This window comes from Phallusia mammillata, chromosome 2, assembly GCF_965637545.1.
Source record: "Phallusia mammillata chromosome 2, kaPhaMamm4.hap1.1, whole genome shotgun sequence".
Classification (NCBI taxonomy): Eukaryota; Metazoa; Chordata; class Ascidiacea; order Phlebobranchia; family Ascidiidae; genus Phallusia; species Phallusia mammillata.
This window is the reverse complement of record NC_137253.1, coordinates 31,155,129-31,175,341: the sequence shown is the minus strand read 5'-3', so window position 1 is coordinate 31,175,341 and position 20,213 is coordinate 31,155,129. Positions and strand designations below refer to the sequence as shown.

Below are 20,213 nucleotides of genomic sequence, written 5' to 3'. Positions count from 1 at the left end.
AACTGGTGCGAACCGGCTGAATCCTACCACTGATGATATGCCTTGCCCATGAAGCATCTAGCTCATAAACAACACATTGGTTCAGCACCATGCAACACAAAATTGTGTTATGACCAGACCAGGTCATTTTACAGCCTGCAGGACAAAACTGACCTGTTGGCTAACCCTGTCTGGCCCGCCAAATAATTGCCTTTGTTAAATATATTTATGTAGGGATGCAAATGCGTAGGCCAACATATACATGTAATGCTAGCCAAAGTCTATGCAAAACAGTTGTCCAAAGCATTATTACACGAAAAAGCCTATGGAGTCTTTTTGTATCCAAAAAATACAGTGGAGTATCAAAAAACACATAAATTGGATGATTTTCACAAACTGGAGAGCTTTAATGCAAATTTGATCGACAAATTCAATGCTTTTTAATATGGGGAACATTAATACTAAACTGAACTAAGTTCAAGTTATTTTTGATTCGGCCCTACAACACACCAGTCAGTTTTCTTACGCGAAAAATTAATTGCCAACCCGGTGTTAGAATATTTATAAAAAGGGACAAACAACTAAAAGAAACTCTACTTCGTTTCAACTTGTTTAATGAGTTCACAAAGTCACCAGATATTAAAGTCCCGGAGTCAGATTTTTTAACAGAGTTGTTTAACTAAATCCAACTTTAACCACAAATCTAAACTATTGCAAAAGGAGTCTGGCTCCAATCTTATTCCTAAGGAGTCCAATTTGAATTCAATCTGAGCCTAAAATCTTTGATTCTCAACAATAATATATAATGTCAAACATTCACTGCTTATAAACATCATACTTACTGAGTTCACATATTAGATGAAGATTTAGGCCACAGTCCCAGTCGAACCACTTGCCGGATTTTCCAATAGCCGCGCAACACTCTTTCACATAAGTTCCACCTGCGCTTAGTCGTAACCCATTTGGTTCAGGTGGGTAGTCCCAACTGTGAAAATCTACAGGAAAAAAATCATTAAATGATATCAATGTTTTGCTTTAGGGCAGATTTTCTAAGGAAAGAACATGGGCATTGTAACCACAATTACAGTAATTCTTTTCTTATTATTGAAATCTCCTTTCAAGTAAAACGACTGCGACGATTCAGGGTCATTAAAATCAGATCAAGAAAATTCAGTGTGAAAAACCACTAAATCTGTCGCTATATTTTATTTGTTTTATCAAAACAAATGCATTTCGCTATAAAAAGCATCATCAGTGTCTAAAAACAAAATAAAAAGCGGGATAAAAGCAAAAAATACAAAAAACACACACACCCAGACCAACCGCAAAAAGCCTTTCCTCTGTCTTACAGGACTGCAAATGCAGACCGGCAGGTATGGCGCTGATAAAAACCACGAAAAAAAGGCGAGGAAAAGATAAGGGCGCAAAACGAAAAAAACAAACACGATTGTAGCAACAAAGCGATTACAGTTACCGAACAGCCGGAAGGACCATCGCTTGAACATTTATTGTGGCGCCCGTTAAAATTAGCCATTTGTTTTCACAAACGTCCAATTTTTCAGTCCGAGGTTCCTCTACAAAAACCACATTATAACATTGTGCAATGCCTAACTTTTTTTGGAAAAGTCGGAAATGTTTATTGTGGTAGTGCTGAAGAAGGGCCATACCTGCCGGTCTGCATTTGCAGTCCTGTAAGACAGAGGAAAGACTTTTTGCGGTTGGTCTGGGGGTGTGTGTTGTTTGTATTTTTTGCTCTTATCCCGCTTTTTATTTTGTTTTTAGACACTGATGATGCTTTTTATAGCGAAATGCATTTGTTTTGATAAAACAAATAAAATATAGCGACAGATTTAGTGGTTTTTCACACTGAATTTTCACAATTACAGTATATATATATATATATATTTTCTTAAATCAAAATTCTGATTATTACCCCAGGATAAAAATCAACAAAAGGCATAAATTGGACCATTTTTTAACCAAAACAATATTCGATTCAACCTGCAACCTTTTGCATTGTGTTACTGTTATTCCAAAAAATAGCATTAAAGCACCAGCATTTATAAAACATGATTGGTTAAGCAAAACTGATGTGCCAATATTGACTTTTTTATGTGCGCCAGGTGGACAATTGAGAAACAATGTCTAGATTTACCCACAGTATAAAATGATGCTGATAGCGTTTCAAGGCTATAAAGCAGGGGCGGGCAACCTGCGGCTCGCGGGCCGCATGCGGCCCTTCATTAAATCTTGTGCGGCCCGCAGAGACACTTGGATTTCAAAAGTACTGGCAAACGAGTCCAATTATTCCATATTTTTGAGCTGATTAATGTGACTGATGCTAGTTTTCTGCGATCTGGCAAAATGTGGCTAGAATCAAATACGAATTATACTTGTAATTAGGCATATTCAGTAAGAAACAAAGCAAAATCACTTTGTGTGATGCATACGTGCGGCCCTCGATCCAATTTTGACATTTATAATTGGCCCTACAGTAACAAAGGTTGCCCACCCCTGCTATAAAGGTTTTTATTTATCCACCAGGGCCAATGAAGGCGCCATACCAAATATGCTTGGTGACCGGCTGATTCGGTATGGCGCCTTCAATGGGCCTGGCGTACTGTGAACATAATCATTTTAATTTCAACATACCAGTTCGACTGGAAGCAGGAGGCAATGGCACCGAGTTCGCTGTGTACCAAGCATCTTCGAACACAGCTTGAGTGTAATCGGCCCACTTAAGGTCTTTCACATCGCTTGCACAAAGTCGCTCCATCCCAAGCCAAAAACTCTCATGGTCTTCAGGATAAGTAAAACTTGGGTTGTCAATCTTCCATTGAGCAGAGTGTGCCTGGCATACAACAACAGATAAACATTATTGGAATTTCAAGCCTTTTTTTTCACTTCACAAAATAGTAGTGATGGGACGATACCAGGTTTTGAAGCGAGTACTGATACAGAGTACGAGTACCACATGTATATACCTTTGATACCGAGTACCGAGTACTTAAGTGTAGTGTCGTACTTAGTTGTATATCACTGGCTACGTTATCTGACATGGCCGGGGTACAGGCGTGCACACACACATGCCGAAAAATGTAATCTCCACGTGATAGCGAAAAAGATATACGTAAACTGGCGGAACTTTTTTCCAATTTTGTACTGTCAGAAGCAAATATTGGCATAAAGTTTCCCGTACTCTTAGGGTGTTAATCGGCCTTCGGTACGTATGTTGGTATCGTAAACTGAGACAAAATATATTTCGATACCGAGTATCGATACCACTGAAATTGTTTGATACCGAGTACCTAGTACCGGGTACTCGTCCCATCACTACAAAATAGTCAACCCAAAATCAACACAAATATTGCATGTTAAAAATCCCAATGCAAATGTGGACAATTGTGAAACATTATCAGGTTTCAAAAAAGTTTCATGCTTATAAATGCTTAAATATAAACAATTTAATCTCACACAATACAAAAATTGAACAAATAAATCCGTGCAATTTAAAGTGTAAATTTATCATTGCACTGTATTTGATTATTCCAGATACATCATAACTCAACCTCAATAACATTCAATGGAATGCAAGACATACCGTTAAATAATCAGCAATTCTTTTATTTTCATCGCTGTCTCTTATTATAGGAAGATCGCTTCCAAATGTAGCGCAGTATGCAGATGCATCAATTTGTTTTGTCAAGAAACCAGCGTCATTGTAGTAAAAATGCCATCGGCCATCAGATGATGTAGTGTTGTGATCGGGCCAGCTATACCTTCCACCACCAGTAAAATCTGAAGCAATAGTAGATAAGAAACCTCTGTTAAACTGGAGTTTTCCTTACCTCACATATCTTATATGTGACCAGTCAGTAAAATCAGTGGGGCAGAACTTAAAAGCTTTTGTCGGTTTGTTTGTTTCATTTTTATCCTCGGTGGGCGGGTAACGCCTGAATGTGTTATGCTCACAATGACTCCACCGTCGAGGTGCCTTTTTTATTGCAAGTCTGTTGATCATTTTTTATTTGATTTTTTTCGGTTTTAGGCAGTTGGTGACTTCAATTTAGTTCAACCCATCGGGAACCACTGGGTTAAAGCAATGCCGCTTAAGTTTCTTGCTCAGGGAAACACAAGATAGAATTTAGAGCCCATGACCTTGTGATCACAGGGCGGTTGCGCTAACTACTCTGCCAACTTGGCGGACAAAGTATGATAGCAAAAATGTCCAGTCTGTGAAACGACATAATGTCACAAACTATTATCCCTTGCCATGTATTGATAAACTTAAGGAATTGCTACAAACCTAACCAAATTGTTCAACATTCGACATTCCTCCTTTTAAACTTTCACAAAACCTTCCTTTATTTTTATGTAACAAAGTGCATGTGCGTCCTGCTTAACTCTATGATATAATAATTTCAAAAATGTTAATTAAATTTACACATCATTTGCTAATGCAGTAAATTATACAAAAAATTTTGTGAGATGTCAACCTACATAAATTTATTGCATTAAGGTGCAAAACTAACAATGAAGGATTAAAGCTGAAAAGGCTACTAAAGAATGTTATTTAAGAACAAAAACTGGGAATAAGTTTAACCACAAAGATTTAATGTGGGTTTAAAAAACTTAGAGGTCAATTTGCTGTATAAAGAAAATTGCAGTTATAACAAACAAATTTTTACAAATTAAAAAAAAAATTAAAAAAATAACAAATTTTAAAAAAAATTAAAAAAGCATACAAAACACATTTAACTAATTTTGTGAATGACACTAGTCAAGAGCTTTCTGGGTTTTCTGGAAAACTCACCTGGAAAAACAGGCGGTGCATTTACAGGAGTTCCATCATCAAACTTCCATACTCCTTCAGTGACTTTATCGTCCATACCAACCCAGGCTGCTTTCACATGTTTATGGAGGTTTGCAGCAACTGCCTCGTTTAGAATAAATTCATGCCTGTCCTTGCTATAAGGGGTTGCTAGTGTTCCGCCACCAGCTATAAGAAACAGCTTGGTTTAGTCAAAAAGATGATGCTGAAAAATCTCTCAAATAGTGATATCATCCAGGTGGTACACAACCATACTTTATTTTCATATTTTAACAGTCAAAATTTAAAACATATTTTTTAAGAGTCAAAATTTAAAAAATATTGTAAGAGTCAAAATTTAAAAAATATTTTAAGAGTCAAAATTTAAAACAAATTTATTGTTTTGTCTATTTCATGTTACACTTTATTTCTCTTTTGCAAAATAAAGGCTCCATTTCTGCCGAATTTGGTGACAGATTTTACAAAAACTACATGCGTAATTGCTTTAAACCAGGGTTATTCAACGGGGGCGATTTCGTCTACCGAGGGGGCGATGGTGACAATTTTGGAAGTTGGGGGGTGATTTGACTTCAAAAGGGGTGATTTCAATTTTACTGATTGTACAAATATGTACAAGAACTGTGAGACTCAGCTAACTTTAACTTACAAGCAGATATAATACGTCTTGCAAACAAACACAATGGACAAGGGCGCATCATCTTAAACATGCTGCTAACTGAAAACATTGTGTTTACTAGGGATTGTTTGTATTTTTTTGATCTCGAAAGTAGTGATGCACCGAACCCGCCTAAAAAGGTTTGGGCCGAAACCGAATATTCAGCCATGAGAACCTTAAATCCTGTTCTTATAGATGTTTTCAACTGAACCTTGTGTCGTTAATGCGAGTGAAGTGAATTATGATCTGGAAGCTTCACTAAACTTGCAATATTTTGCAGACAACGTGGCTCGTATTTTATAGATACCACAATTTATGACGTTTTGTATTGGTGAAAATGATAATTTGGGCATTAATTCTATGCAATCAAAAAGTTCGGTTTCGGCCGAATTTTCAAAAAAGTTCGGGCCGAAAATGAAACATCGAAAAACAGCGTATTCGGCCGAAATGTTTCGGCCAACCAAAACTTCGGTGCATCACTACTTGAAAGCAAGGTTGGGCATTTAATTAGCCACAGGGGACACTTTATTGAGGCTTTGTGTGGTGACAAGACATACTTTTTAAATACAACGGTAACAAGCTTTACCTCACATTTGTTTCGCTTTCACGCCTATAAGTCTACACAAGCGCTTCCCAAACTGCGAAGTATTTGTATGATTTAGGATTCTCCTCTACTGAGTAATGCCCTATTGTTTTTAACAAAAGAAGGCAATTGTTTGCGGATAATCAAAATATTGTTTTGTCTATGATTGAACAGATTTTTCTTAAATGCGTTTAAAGCAGTGGTTCTCAAACTTTTTTATTGTCGGGGTCAAATGATAGTTTTTTTTAAGTATGTAGGGAGCCGCAAAAAAAACGAAACCTTGAGAAAATCACTAAAGATTATTACCTTGAAAGATAAAATAGCCATCTTTGGTGGTTTTCTGAGGTTTGGTGCCAGCCACAAATTAAGTAGTTGGGAGCCGCATGCGGCCCTGAGAGTCGCGTTTGAGAACCACTGGTTTAAAGAATTGCGTAAAATGGAGTTGGCGTGTTGCAGTGGCAATTAAATTATTTGTTAACTGAAGCTTGGACTGAAGCTTTCGTGTTGCAGGTGAATCTAATCGCCCATATCTGCTCTAAAACTTTTATACAAATAACAATCTCATAGGGGGGCGATTTTGAGCCAGTGCCTTAGAAAGGGGGCGATTGCGTCAAAAAGGTTGAAGACCCCTGCTTTAAACCTTCAGGACAGTCAATGTAAACAAGAAGAAATAAAAATCTAAAATCACCTTTACAATAATAAGATGCATCATCGTATGAAAGTTTATGTCTGTAGAAAACAAATGTTTTTCCAAAACCGTTGACCTCTTTCAGTGGCAGCAACGCTTAACAGAAAACAATAGTTATTAAACACTTTTTCAACTTTTTTTTAACGTTTGAGGTTACACAAATTCTCCCTTAACCAGTTTGTGTCATGGGGTGAATACAAGCATCCATGCCATACCCTTAGTGCATACATAGGTAGGAAAGACATTGTTCAGCTTATACCCTATCTCCAACTTTGTGCAAAATCGTGACAAGATGTAAATGTGCCTATTAGTTGCCATTAAAAACATAAGCCAGGTCTCTATAAGCCAGGTAAAACATGCGAAAAAAGTTTCTAACATATAATACACGTGATTTTACACCCAAACTTGAAAATAGCTGGGTCAAAAACTAAGCTAATATAAAGCCTGTATAATATTAGTAAGTACGCTCTTTTTCTTGGACTGATGATGACAACATCCATCAATGAAACATCAGCAAAAAGTGTGTTTATTAAACTTATGATATATGTCAGGGGTGTCCAAAGTGCGGCTCGCCGGACAAATGCAGCCACGCAACATTTCAAGTGGCCCACAGCTGTTGTTTTAAATTTTGTTGTGTATGGCCTGTCATAATTTGATTTAAGGTTTTGGGTTGTGGCGACTTGCGACATATTTACATGGAACTTTATTTACCGGCCCAAAAAGTATATATGGTGCTGACACAACAAAATCCCCAAATTTCCATAAATGCCCTAAATTTTGTGTTCTAATCGTCAGGTTAAAAACTTTGCAAAAAAAAGTTGACCCGCAGGCGTCTTTACCTGATAAAAATTGGTCACCATTAAAAAAGTTTGGACACCCCTGATATATGCACAAGCTGCATGGCACGTTTTTGTTCATGAAACTGAATATTAACAAATAAAGATGTACTAATACAAAAATCGTCCTGATCCACACATGCTCAACAGACGATTCCAGTTACATATATTGAAGTAACTTAGCTGACAAATTCAGCACACTCCAATCAGTCGGGGTACTTCTTATTGCAACCCACAAATACAATCTATTCGAGTAAGGACTGATGATGCCATATTTTTAGGTGAAATCAATATCTCCAGTGGTTTGTAATAAGAAATATACTTAGAGTGATTTGAGTGTGCTGAGTTTGTCCGATAAGTAATGTAGTATGTAAGCTATTGCTGCCAGGCATAATATCAAGTTTATAGAGCTCTTCTGGCAAATGTAATTTTATTCAGACTTTTCGACGTCCTATACAGGTTGCCTTCATCAGGGTAAAAACACATCGGGTAAAAATTACATTTACCAGAAGAGCTCTACAAACCTGTTAGTAATGTAGTATCAACAAATATATTTACTTGCAGGTAGGGTGCAGTTGTAAACATAAAAAGCAGGATCACATTCGCATTTTCCTCCAACACACACTTCATGGAAACCACACGTTCTGCATGTCATAAACTCTGCAAACAAATAAGCCTTTCTAAAAAAGGTTTAGTGACATACACAAGTGTGCGTGACAAAATACAACTCTAAAACGGTGATTTATTGCAAACAAAGACAGTGTATTGGCCAAAAACAACTCAGTGTATCAAATAACATAATCATGTCCTTTAATAATGATATTTTTTAATAATAACTGCTGTTGGTGCAAAGTTTGTGTGCTTTAAGGCAGACTCTGCTTAGATAGTTTTCTTGTACCTCCCAAATCAGCTTAATGTACCATTTTTAGTTAAAGCATAATTTTGTGACGCACAGTTCCTAAATTCATAATTGTTTTGGCAGTGATAAATAAAGTAAAAAACATGCAACATTAATTCTAAGTCTAGTTGCAAATGCACCAAATTTTCAGACAAAAATTACTTTATTTATTATGATGTAGTTTTTACATTGTCACCAATTCACATTTTGAATTTCAAAAGTGAATAGTTTGGTAAGGGTATGACAATACTGCAACTAAATTATTTGTAACAAATTTGACAAATACTCACTTCTGGGTTCGCTCAAAGGAAAAAGAGCCGGAAAAGAACAGGTTACTGGAAAAACAAACAAACGTTTATGACTTGCCTTTGTCTTTTTTCACAAAGTCTACAGGTTTGATTAATAGCGTTTCAAACTTTTATTTCATGCAAAGTGGTAGTTAATGAGGCTAAAAGCAGAAAGTCAGTTTATCAATAAATTGTAGTGATGGGATGAGTACCCGATACTCGGTACTTGGTATTGGTTCCATACTCAAACTTGGTATTGAAATAAGTTATTGCTGCCAGGCATAGTATCAAGTTTATAGAGCTCCATAATCTTGGTATCGAAATATTTTGCTTCAGTCGCTTCAAAATCTGGTATCGTCCCATCACTAATAAATTGCATGAAGCTTTTCAGTAACAAAAAGGTTGTGTTTAAGAAATATGACGAAATCACCTTCCATAAATAATTCTAGTGGTTTACTTCTATACCGATTCAAACTTACCTGCTCTGCATACAAAGGCTTTTATACCCAAGCAGCCATCAAGACTCCATTTCCATCCATAACGTGCAACAGTCTCAACACAGTCGACAATGTCATCGTTGGGCAATGGAGATCTCCAATTTGTGTAATCAGTGGGATCCAAGTCATGACCAGTCGACCATCGGAATGACCCTGTTGTTTAGAGTCAAAAACAATTATAGCCAGTGTTTTTTAAGGTGTTTTGGGGGACCGAAACGGTCCCCCAAATTTCTCCAGCGGTTTCCCAAAATTTGCCAGTAGCCTAATAAATAATTCGTTTAAGCAAATATGGCTATTTTTTGGTATTTAAATGAAACACTTGCGGTCTCTTAAAACTACTTAGCGGTCACCCAAACCAAACCTTAAAAAAATCCCTGATTACAGCTAAAGATTATATGATTAGATAAGCGTAGTATAATTGGAATAGGTTTACTGATGGTATGCCTGCAAACAATACATCATCTAGACCAGAGGCCGTAACTGGCCCACGAGGTCATTTCATCCGGCCCGCGACCACATTTTTTTGGTTTGCCAAATCGTATTGATAACTTTGTAACATTCAAAAATAATCTTCTCCTTACGAAAGTTTTCCTGTTGCGATAGGTAAAATAATATTACCTAGTTTCATAGGATTACAATGCCAAGGATTGATCCAAAGCCAGTTTTTACATCACAGACAAGACTACAAGTGTCAATTGTGCGCAAACAATTGCCTTCTTTTGTTACTTGTGACGTAATATACAAGCATTGATCGTAAGTGGGATGACCTATACCATTTAACAATCGCATCACCAGTTTTTAAATGGGATTGTAGAAAGACAATACCTTGGCGCATCTAGAAAAATGGCGCCGCGGGGCTAGGTTTGGAAAGACGGCGCTAAGACATGTGAACTATGCGGCCCACCTGCGTGAATCATTTGTAAACTTATGCGGCCAGCAGTAAAAAAAGTTTGGTGACTCCTGATCTAGACTACAATTTACAACAGAATGCATATGGCATAGACTTATATCATTTGTGGCATCAAAATAACCCAGGTTTGCTATTCAATTATGTAGCTAAACAATATAAACAGACTGTTTGAAAGTCCACTTACACTTCATAACAGAAGAAAACATGTGAAGACAAAAATCACCACAGTATTACCTTCAGTATCAATTTCATCCAAGCCTAACCACCATTGATCTCGCCGAAATAAAATTCTAGTTTTAGCCAAATAGCTTTCCAGTGTAGTTTGGATGCTGGATGTCAACTGTAAATTTAACAAACAATAATTTACCTCACCCATTTTAAAGAATTTTGTGCATTTTACATTAATATTTCTGTTTACAAGTCATTCAAAAACATTGGTCAGAGTTTGATGTGAATTTCTATAATATTGGCGTTGTCAAGGACCTTACAAGGCAGAGATTAATAGTTAATAACAATTACCCATCCTGTTATATTTTTGTGCTCTGATTATGCCTAGCATTGATAACAATTACCCATCCTGTTATATTTTTGTGCTCTGATTATGCCTAGCATTAATAACAATTACCCATCCTGTTATGTTTTTGTGCTCTGATTATGCCTAGCATTAATAACAATTACCCATCCTGTTATATTTTTGTGCTCTGATTATGCCTAGCATTGATAACAATTACCCATCCTGTTATATTTTTGTGCTCTGATTATGCCTAGCATTAATAACAATTACCCATCCTGTTATATTTTTGTGCTCTGATTATGCCTAGCGTTTTGTGTATAAATAATACCAAAGTATCAAGAGTCAGACAAATTTTCATTAATAAAATGCCTCATACAAAAGATGAATGAACACAAGCAATCTGAAATGAAACTCAATATATACCTTGTACAGCAAAAGTGCACCTCTCGATCTACAGTATTCGTCTGCTTTATAAGCATTCAATTTTTCAGCCACAAAAAGAACATTGACATCAGCACCAAATGAAACAAATCCTTCAAAATAAAACAATTGTGTTGTTTGATATGCAGTTCAATGTATATACACAGTGTATACATTCAGCGTTGTTAGTGTGCCATATAGCTATGGAACGATACCATATTTTCCAGCAAGTACCAAGGACCCCTTTAAAACATAAAGTATCGCATGTATAGCATGTATAAGCGTTTACCGCATGTACCCGGGACTTTCCCTAACTTGTATTGTAAGAAAATCAAATGTTAGTAGAAGCAGACTGTACAAAGTAGTGTTGTTAAAATGAGGCTGCAGTTAAAAGACCTAGGCTCACTAGTCACTAGTTTAATTGGTGTGTAACAAAAAAATTAAGATAAAAATTGATAGGAGTTTGACTGGTGAAGTGGTTGTAATTGGTTTAAAGTCAGTACTTTGTGCCCCACTGCAGGCACAATTTTACTTTATAAAATGTACTACTTTCTGTGTTACATTTTGTATTGTAGATTGGTAAAGTTTTTGTGATCAATAATAAATCATTCATTGTTACTGTTTTTGTTGCACAAGTTCAGACAGTCATTTCATTTTACTATGCTTTCTGGTGCAGGATTTATGTGTTTTTGAACTAATTCGTGATTCCATTTTTCTGCTAAACTTTCAAGATAAATGTTTAAAAAAGTTCCTGCTAGAAAAGTCCAACAGTTTTTCTGAAAACATATTTGGTTATCATGTTTTAGTTTATTGACAGTGTTGTCCTAGTAGCAGTACAAAGATTCCAGCTGTGAATTATGATTGTACTGTATACTCATTTGCTGACATTATCAATAATATTTTGTGTTTTTTATGGTGCTTCTTTGTATTTTTTTATTGTAACCCCAAAGACTAAATTGTAATTAAAATAAATTAAAAACCTAAAACACTTGTTGGAAACTTGAATTAGGTTTGCAAGTATATACTGCATAGATGGCAAGGGTAAATTTAATTTGATTGCATAATGTATCAGTTGTCCATAAGTGGAAAGTATTGTACAGATGCTCAACGGGTTTTGAACTATATAACAATGCAAAATAGTTGACAGGAGAAAATTCCAAAAAATGTCCACTAGTATGTCAGTGCATTAAAATCATAAACGACGTGCAGATAAGTAATAATATAATTTATTCAATTTTTAGTCAGAAAGTGCAATAAAAAAATACCAAATACACATCAAAAACATACTAAATTTAGTTAGCAAACGTGGAAAATAATGTGGTAAAACAAGTGGGGATAAAGGAAAGAATACTTTGACAATCATAACCCATTAGTACCAGAAAAAGGGGAAACACAGCAGATAGAGGTTGATATGTATGCCGCAGAACTACTGAATCAAAAAGGACTTTATCAAATGCACAACAAAGCAGCACCTATTTTGTTGTTATATAGACAATACTAGGCACTGCTTAAAGCAGGGGTTCTTAAACTGGGGGGCGCGCCCCCTTAGGGGGGCGTGAGGGGTTCTCAAGGGGGGCACAGCACAATCTGGCTGCAAAGGTTTCACCTGAAAACAATTGTAAATGAATGCATAGGAATAATGTCGGCGCTGATTTCGAACTTATTGTTTGGAACTAAAGTAAACTCTTCATTACTGTGAAATGGATTTTCAGCCCACGAGGCGATTTTTACATAGGCGCCAAGATATGGTCATTCCAAAAATCCATTTTAAATCTGTTAATTGTTAAATCTCATTTTAAAAGCAATGCATGTATATGACGTCACAAGTACCAAAATAAGGCAATTGTTTGCTCACAATTAACACTTTGTGCCTTGTCTGTGACGTGACAAAACTGGCTTTGGATCAATCCTGGGCGTTGCAATCCCATGAAAGTAGGCACGGTAATATTAATTCTACATGTCGTGACAGTAAACTTTCGTAAGGCGTAGATTAATTTTTGAATGTAACAAAGTTATCAATACGATATGCCAAACCAAAAATTGGGTCGCGAGCCGGATGAAATGACCTCGTAGGCCATAGTTTGGTGACCCCTGTGCTATATAGTCGGCGGAACATTTTTGATTTGTTCTTAATTTCGCATCAGAAATTGCCTTGACTTTTAGTGCATCAACAATTTCTGGGCGACATATGCGTAGTTTACAAGAATACTGGCAACGTCGCTCTGTGGGCGCAAAAGCCTTTGAAGTGGCTTTTCCAACGTTCGGAACTAACTTTACAGTAGCTTAAAGCGGACCTACGATGTATGTTGTCTCCGAAAAACAAGACAAGCATCATCAGTGCTAACGTTTTTTAGGGGGGGCGTGAGAATAAATAAATAGTGTCAAGTGGGGCACGACCGAAAAAGTTTAAGAACCCCTGGCTTAAAGCATACGCATTCCAAACCATTTCTTGCTTGTGGACAGGCAAGGATAGAAAAAAAATCATATTTTATCACACTGACCAATTTCCAGAACCTATCATCAATGATGACTAGACTTCTGTGTCTTCTACATTCTAAATGCACTAATCTTTGCCAGCTGACAACCAATTAGAAAGTAAGATAAAAGTTGAGACTGATAAGCAACAAAAAAGGCAAATTCCAATGCAAGTCATCATCACACTTCTTTGTATAATCCAACTTTAATGGACCAAACTTTGCCAAGTTTGTTTCCACATTCTCTGAAGGACCCATGACCATAAAATTGCCACCAAAACTAGAAGGGTGGCTTAGCACATATTGCCCTTGCACATACACTATGATCTATTTTAAAACATAAATATATTTCCTATGCTTATTTTGTATTGGGTCCCATATTAGCCATCGTCTTTTATAACCTTGGTTGTTTCTGCAGGCAAAAACTCATGGGTCCCCACACATGCAAAGTTGAAAATAATGCAATCCAATAGATAACAATGAGTAAGTTTGGTATTGTGAAGACAAACACAGTGATTGGTACTGTGCATATCTAAATATGCTATATGGAGTAAAAACTATTTAAATTAAAACTCATTTTAGGGGGCTAGTAGGATAACTAATTGAGGTTCAACACACACAAATTTAAAAGTAGGAAACCACAATGACTCAATCAATAGTACTGCAAAATTTCAGTCCAATCTGCCAACGTTTAAAATTTCAACCACTACAGGTGTTTTGAGCAACAACCGTTAATGTTTCTGACGTCAAAGGGCTGTTAACAACCCCCGAACTGCAATGGCGCAATAACGATAATTGGCATACTTTACAAGCTATCCAAATTTTAGCCAATTCTGACATTGTTTACAAACTCACCCCTTTTAGGGGGCTAGCGGGGTAAATACTAGGGTTATCCGGAAAACAAAGTGGGATGCACATCTACATAACTATATCTACCATCTGTATAAGTTTCAGCCACATCCATCAAGCATTTTATAGAAAAACGAGTCGGACAAACTTCGGGAGAAAATACCCATTTTAGGGGGCTAGCGGGGTAAATACTGGGGTTATCAACAAAAACAAAGTGGAATGCACATCTACATAACTACATCTACCATCTGTATAAGTTTCAGCCACATCCATCAAGCATTTGATGGAAAAACGAGTCAGACAAACTTTGGGGAGAAAAAACATTTTAGGGGGCTAGCGGGGTAAATACTGGGGTTATCAACAAAAACAAAGTGGGATGCACATCTACATAACTACATCTACCATCTGTGTAAATTTCAGCCACATCCATCAAACATTTGATAGAAAAACGAGTCGGACAAACTTCGGGGGAAAATACCTATTTTAGGGGGGTAGCGGGGTAAATACTGGGGTTATCAACAAAAACAAAGTGGGATGCACATCTACATAACTACATCTACCATCTGTGTAAATTTCAGCCAAATTCATCAAACATTTGATGGAAAAACGAGTCGGACAAACTTCGGGGAAAAAATACCCATTTTAGGGGGCTATCGGGGTAAATACTGGGGTTATCAACAAAAACAAAGTGGGATGCACATCTACATAACTACATCTACCATCTGTGTAAATTTCATCCAAATCCATCAAGGATTTGATGGAAAAACGAGTCGGACAAACTTTGGATAGAAGAAAAAAGAAGAAAAAAAAAGAAAAAAAACAAAAACATTTTGAGTAAAATCAATATGTGTCCCCTTCAGGGAAGGGGACCCATAACAAGATGATAAAAAGCCAGGAAAACACAAATAAATGTTTTAGAGTTCTGAGATTTGAATTTCATTCATTTTGTTGTTTGCTTGTTTTTGCATGTTCAACTGTGAACTGATTCTTCAATAAAGGATGTTGAAATAAAACACTGCTTGCTTTAGTTTTCTATACCCTTGCTTGCCTAACTCATGTAATAGACATCCTGTAAGACAAAAGTCTTTAGATAGTAGTTGCAGCAGTAAAGCACATGAAGACTTTTCCATTCAGCCTAAACCATACTCACTAAATCAGTCAACTGCAGACCAAGACAAAACTAAACTCGTACCTCATGTAGTTATAGCATTGCAACTGCGTAGTAAAGTACATGCGGTTACTTACAATACAACTTGGGGAAAGTCCCGGGTACATGCGATAGATTTAGTATGTAGGCCGTGTACATGCTATACATGCTATACATGCGATACATGCTATACATGCGATACTTTATGTTTTAAAGGGGCCCAGTACCGATACCAAGCAACTTGTATTCATCGATACCAAGCAACTTGTAAACACTTTTGATACCGACACCACATTAGAATAACAAGTATATACTTAGTTGTATAACAACACATGCACAAGCTGCTATGAAGTTGTTTATGCTTTTCTATATTCATCTTTATTGGTTGCCAAGAAGTATTGGACGAATAACTCATCTGATTATCTGGATATAGGGGTTGACTTGTTAGCATGGAGACGTTATGCTAAAGGCTAGTGCCTTTGCCAATTGCAAACATCCTAAATGATATGGCTCAAAATTTATGCCAAACAACAACATGATTATGCTTTTTTACATGTTTTGGCATATTACCTTAGCAAACTTTTGGCAGACCAGAGCATGGAATAACACCAAGTAGAAATGAATTGTTAGCTAGGTCTACCATATTTTCATCTCCAAAAATGAGGACACATTGTTATAAAGAACGTGAAAAAATACTTTTAAGTCCCATAAAAGCCTAAGAAATTACACGGTATAGAATAGTTTGGATAAAGTGCAATCTTTATCACAACACTAAAATAAGCTTGTATGTATGTAAAAAAATGTAAAATCCACCTAAATTAGCTAAAGATGTCTACTTTTCAGAATGTATGGCTGTTTTCAAAGGCATAATTGTCACATATGTATTTGGTAAATCACAAATTCTTTAAAAAGGAAGACATTTGGGCATGTTTTCTTGGACTTGGGAGGACAACTTGGTTTTTGTTAAAAATGAGGACATGTCCTCCAAAAGAAGATGTATTGTAAGCGTATGTTAGCACAGTGGTTCTCAAAGTATGGGTCGAGACCCAAACATGGGTCGCACTAGATCAAAAAATGGGTCGCGCCCACAATAGCCTTCCCATTATACTGTTTCGCACATGGCAACTGTAACATCATAGCACAGGAAATAATAGGAAGTTAATCTTGAGCAACTGAATTTGGATATGTATCAGTTAGTGTATGAGTATGAGTACGTATTTGCACAAGGAAAAAAATAATTTTTTTGTTGTTTGAGGCTTGGGTCGTGAGATGTCCATAAAACTTAGATTTGGGTTGCGCTCAAAAAAGTTTGAGAACCACTGTGTTAGCAGAACATATATAGTGTTGCTAATAAAAAACATGTACAAAATTAAAAAAAATCACATAGACTAACTTGGTTCCAGACAAGTCCCTGCAGGCAGTGGAAATGTGTAAGTAGCAGTTGGATTACCAATAACCTGGTAATAAGGCATAGCATTTTCCGCAGCAGTTGGTGCACCACATACGCCGCAGTGGTACACTAGAGGCCGGCATCGCAAACATGAGCAAACTCGAAATGCTGAAAATGTACAATGGTTTAGTTTATGGTGGTTGATAACAGAAAACACACTGACACCATTGTACCAAAGCAGCCGGCAAATGCACAATATTCAAATATCATGAAGCACAGAAAAGGACACAATTGATAGATGATAGCAAAAAAAAGAAGTTGCACAAAATGCGCTGCAGCATGATTAAGATATAAAAAACTTCAACTATGAATGAGCTGGACACAACCAAAAAGTATTTACTGATGCTAGCGCATTTATTTTTACAATTTCACACAGATTTTACAAAGTATGCTACATCAGTTTATAGCCCGTCTTGGCTCATGGAATAATGCATAAATTACATTTGTAACACTTGGGTGGTTGTAAGATTTTTATATATTTTTTAAAATGCCAAATATTGAGCAGGAGTTTACTAATTAATAGTGATGTACCAAAGTTTTGGTTTCAGTCGAATATGCTGTTTAACGTCTAAACTTTAGCGGATGTTTCAGTTTATGCCCAAACTTGTTTCAATAACTTCTGCAGAAACCAAACTTTGTTTAGTGGGTGAAATTGATGCCTAAATTTTAATTATTGTCGATTTACAACATTATAAATCAACTAATTGTTGCATCAAGAAAACACGAGCAATGCTGTTTAGAGAAATATATATTAGTTGCTTCGTTTAGCCTATATATATATACTGTAAAAGTTGTTTTGGAGTGTCCTGAATGATTTTACATGCATCAACAACACAAATTTCGGTCAAACACATCCTTCAGAAAACGGCGATTTTAAGTTCAGCCTAGTTCAGCAAAAATTACGGTCACGTCTAAAACTGCGGGCCCACTTGGATCACTTGGCCCGCCTCATGCAATTAAAAAACTGCGGGCTCGCATGGCACACTTCTTGCAAGTATAAAAACTGCGGGCCCACTATATCCAGTGCTTGTCGTGTCTCTCCCAAGTATAAAAACTGTGGGCCTGCAGTTTTTTCTATTGCATAAGGCAGGCCAAGTGAGCCTGCAGTTTTAGACGTGACTCCAAAAATTATTGTCTTGTGGCCGAATATTCATAGTTTAATGGATCACTAGAAATAATACAGTTATTTTCATGTTCATTAGGAATTTGATTGAGAATGCTTGGAATGGTATGACATATTAAACAGTACTTTGGGGAATTATGTTTTTTCTTCTACACAATTAAAATAATAGCATTCAAATGTTTAGTGATGACTTATTGTTATACCCTTCACAGAAATGCCATGTTTTTTGGAACAAATACTCAAACGTATTTACGACTCACTAACATAACTAGGAATAATTAAGTTTATGTGCGACAAAACACATCACAAATTTTAACAACCAAAAAAGATAGGTAAGTACTACTTGTGTTTCGCAAGTGGGCTTTCATTGAAGCATCTGTTATGAATTTTACATAAAGATAAATAACAAAATAAAGTTTAATGGCTAATTTGTTTGAAATAAAAAAGTGTGCTTAATTTCACAAGATTGCGAATCCGATTAAACAAATTTCACACACAAAAACATCGCAAAGGATGATAAAAATTTACTGCTGAACACAAATTGTTTCCAATTTAAAAAAGCAACTTAACTTACCACAAAACAGGAAAAATACGCTTTTTAAAAGCATTTTGCATGTCGTTCAAATTCCATCCACCACGTCGTTGGGACCTTTAAAAACGCGCGAAAACGCAACGGCGTGGTGATTAAAGCGGATGATCGAAATGTAAACATGACTTTGATTACAGTTACGAAAAAGACCCAAAAGAGAACTGTAGTCAAAGTCTATCTATCATTTTCTATGGATTTTGACTATAGCCTGCCAACTGCTAATTAGAGGTAATTACATAATGTGGCAGCTAGCACGTGTTGTGTAATAAATCAATGAAACAATAATGCCAACGGTTTTGTTTAAAAAAATGTAGAAAAATAGTGCGGAATTTTATTGTAAAATTTTATTACCGTAAGCCTTTTTCGTGCATTGCTGACATAATCGATCATTCCTGACAGCAGGGTCACCAAGTACTTTAATGACAATTATTTATTGTGATTTACTACGTGATGACATCAGTCAAAACCGAATCAACCGTGTTGGGAAAAGAGGATAGAATTCAATACAAAAAGAAACCACCCAAAGAAACCTTGATGGATGGTTCCAAGCACCAGCAAAAGGAACACACTCAATTTATTGTCTACCTGAACATTCGCTATTTTATTGATAACGAGACCTAAAAATAACACCTGACATAACTCTGACTGCAGACGGAACCGTTTCTACACCTGCCTTCCTCGAGCTAATTCAAAAAATAAGTGAATTGTTGCTGTCGTATAACTTTTATTGAAATGCTTGCATTTGTGACCAAATTACTAGTTGCTTTATTTACAACTGCTTTCAAATATAGAATTGAGACAACATGATAAACAGCAAATACAAGAATGGTAAATACAGTACAAAACCATTAAGTGTGTATGCATATATATCTACACATATAAGATAAGCCCATCTTAAACGAGAAAAGTGACATGTAAAAGTTTTGTCACGCTCAGTTTAGTTAATTAATTTTAGTTAGTTAAATCAAAAAGTCTTTTTACATCAATAAACACGTAAGAGCGGCAACAAACATCTTGAAAAAGGTAAACACCCTAATTTGACTTGTGGTAAACACTCAGAGTATACAAAGATAATAGTAAACAAAATCCTTTGAATTTACTATAACTATTGGGGTATTTTATCGCATTGCGTATTTGCACTGCAACGAATTTGTGGGTGTAACATTAAAATGGTTTAGGGTTGGAAAGGTTAATGTGTAATAAACTTCCTAACCATGGGAAACGACAGGGTTTTAGTTTGGTCACAAGTTGTCTTATGTTTCTGCTTTAACGAGTGAAGATAAGAATGGTTGAGTGGAGATCGTTTACAAATCTTCCACTTCCATCAGTAGATCTGTTTTGAGTTACATGCTCATCCAACGTTTCCCATGCTGCAACATACAATGTATATTAATTGACAGCAGTTGCTACCGTGTATTTGCTCTTACCAGAAAAATCTCCACAAATGTTATAATGATCGTAGTCCCAATAATGGAATTTGCCT

At 36.2% G+C, this 20,213-nt stretch overlaps 1 protein-coding gene across 5 annotated transcripts in view; it reads right to left on the bottom strand.

Annotated features, from left to right (window-relative positions):
• LOC145215409 (uncharacterized) overlaps positions 1-18,892 on the bottom strand; it is a 51,238-nt gene extending 32,346 nt beyond the window's left edge. For 2 of the 5 annotated variants that reach the window (XM_080084112.1, XM_080084110.1), the window contains exons 1-12: positions 18,716-18,885; positions 16,962-17,126; positions 11,102-11,211; positions 10,399-10,504; positions 9,237-9,407; positions 8,761-8,805; positions 8,131-8,232; positions 6,737-6,832; positions 4,793-4,978; positions 3,581-3,777; positions 2,632-2,830; positions 822-974 (exon numbers count right to left, since the gene is read on the bottom strand). In XM_080084112.1, coding sequence (XP_079940238.1) covers positions 822-974; positions 2,632-2,830; positions 3,581-3,777; positions 4,793-4,978; positions 6,737-6,832; positions 8,131-8,232; positions 8,761-8,805; positions 9,237-9,407; positions 10,399-10,504; positions 11,102-11,211; positions 16,962-17,126; positions 18,716-18,749 — 1,564 coding nt within the window. In that variant the 5' untranslated portion in view covers positions 18,750-18,885. Of the gene's footprint in view, positions 1-821; positions 975-2,631; positions 2,831-3,580; positions 3,778-4,792; positions 4,979-6,736; positions 6,833-8,130; positions 8,233-8,760; positions 8,806-9,236; positions 9,408-10,398; positions 10,505-11,101; positions 11,212-16,961; positions 17,127-18,715 lie in introns of all 5 variants that reach the window. The other 3 variants (XM_080084108.1, XM_080084107.1, XM_080084109.1) reach the window with 3 other exon arrangements.
• Positions 18,893-20,213: the final 1,321 nt, after the last annotated feature.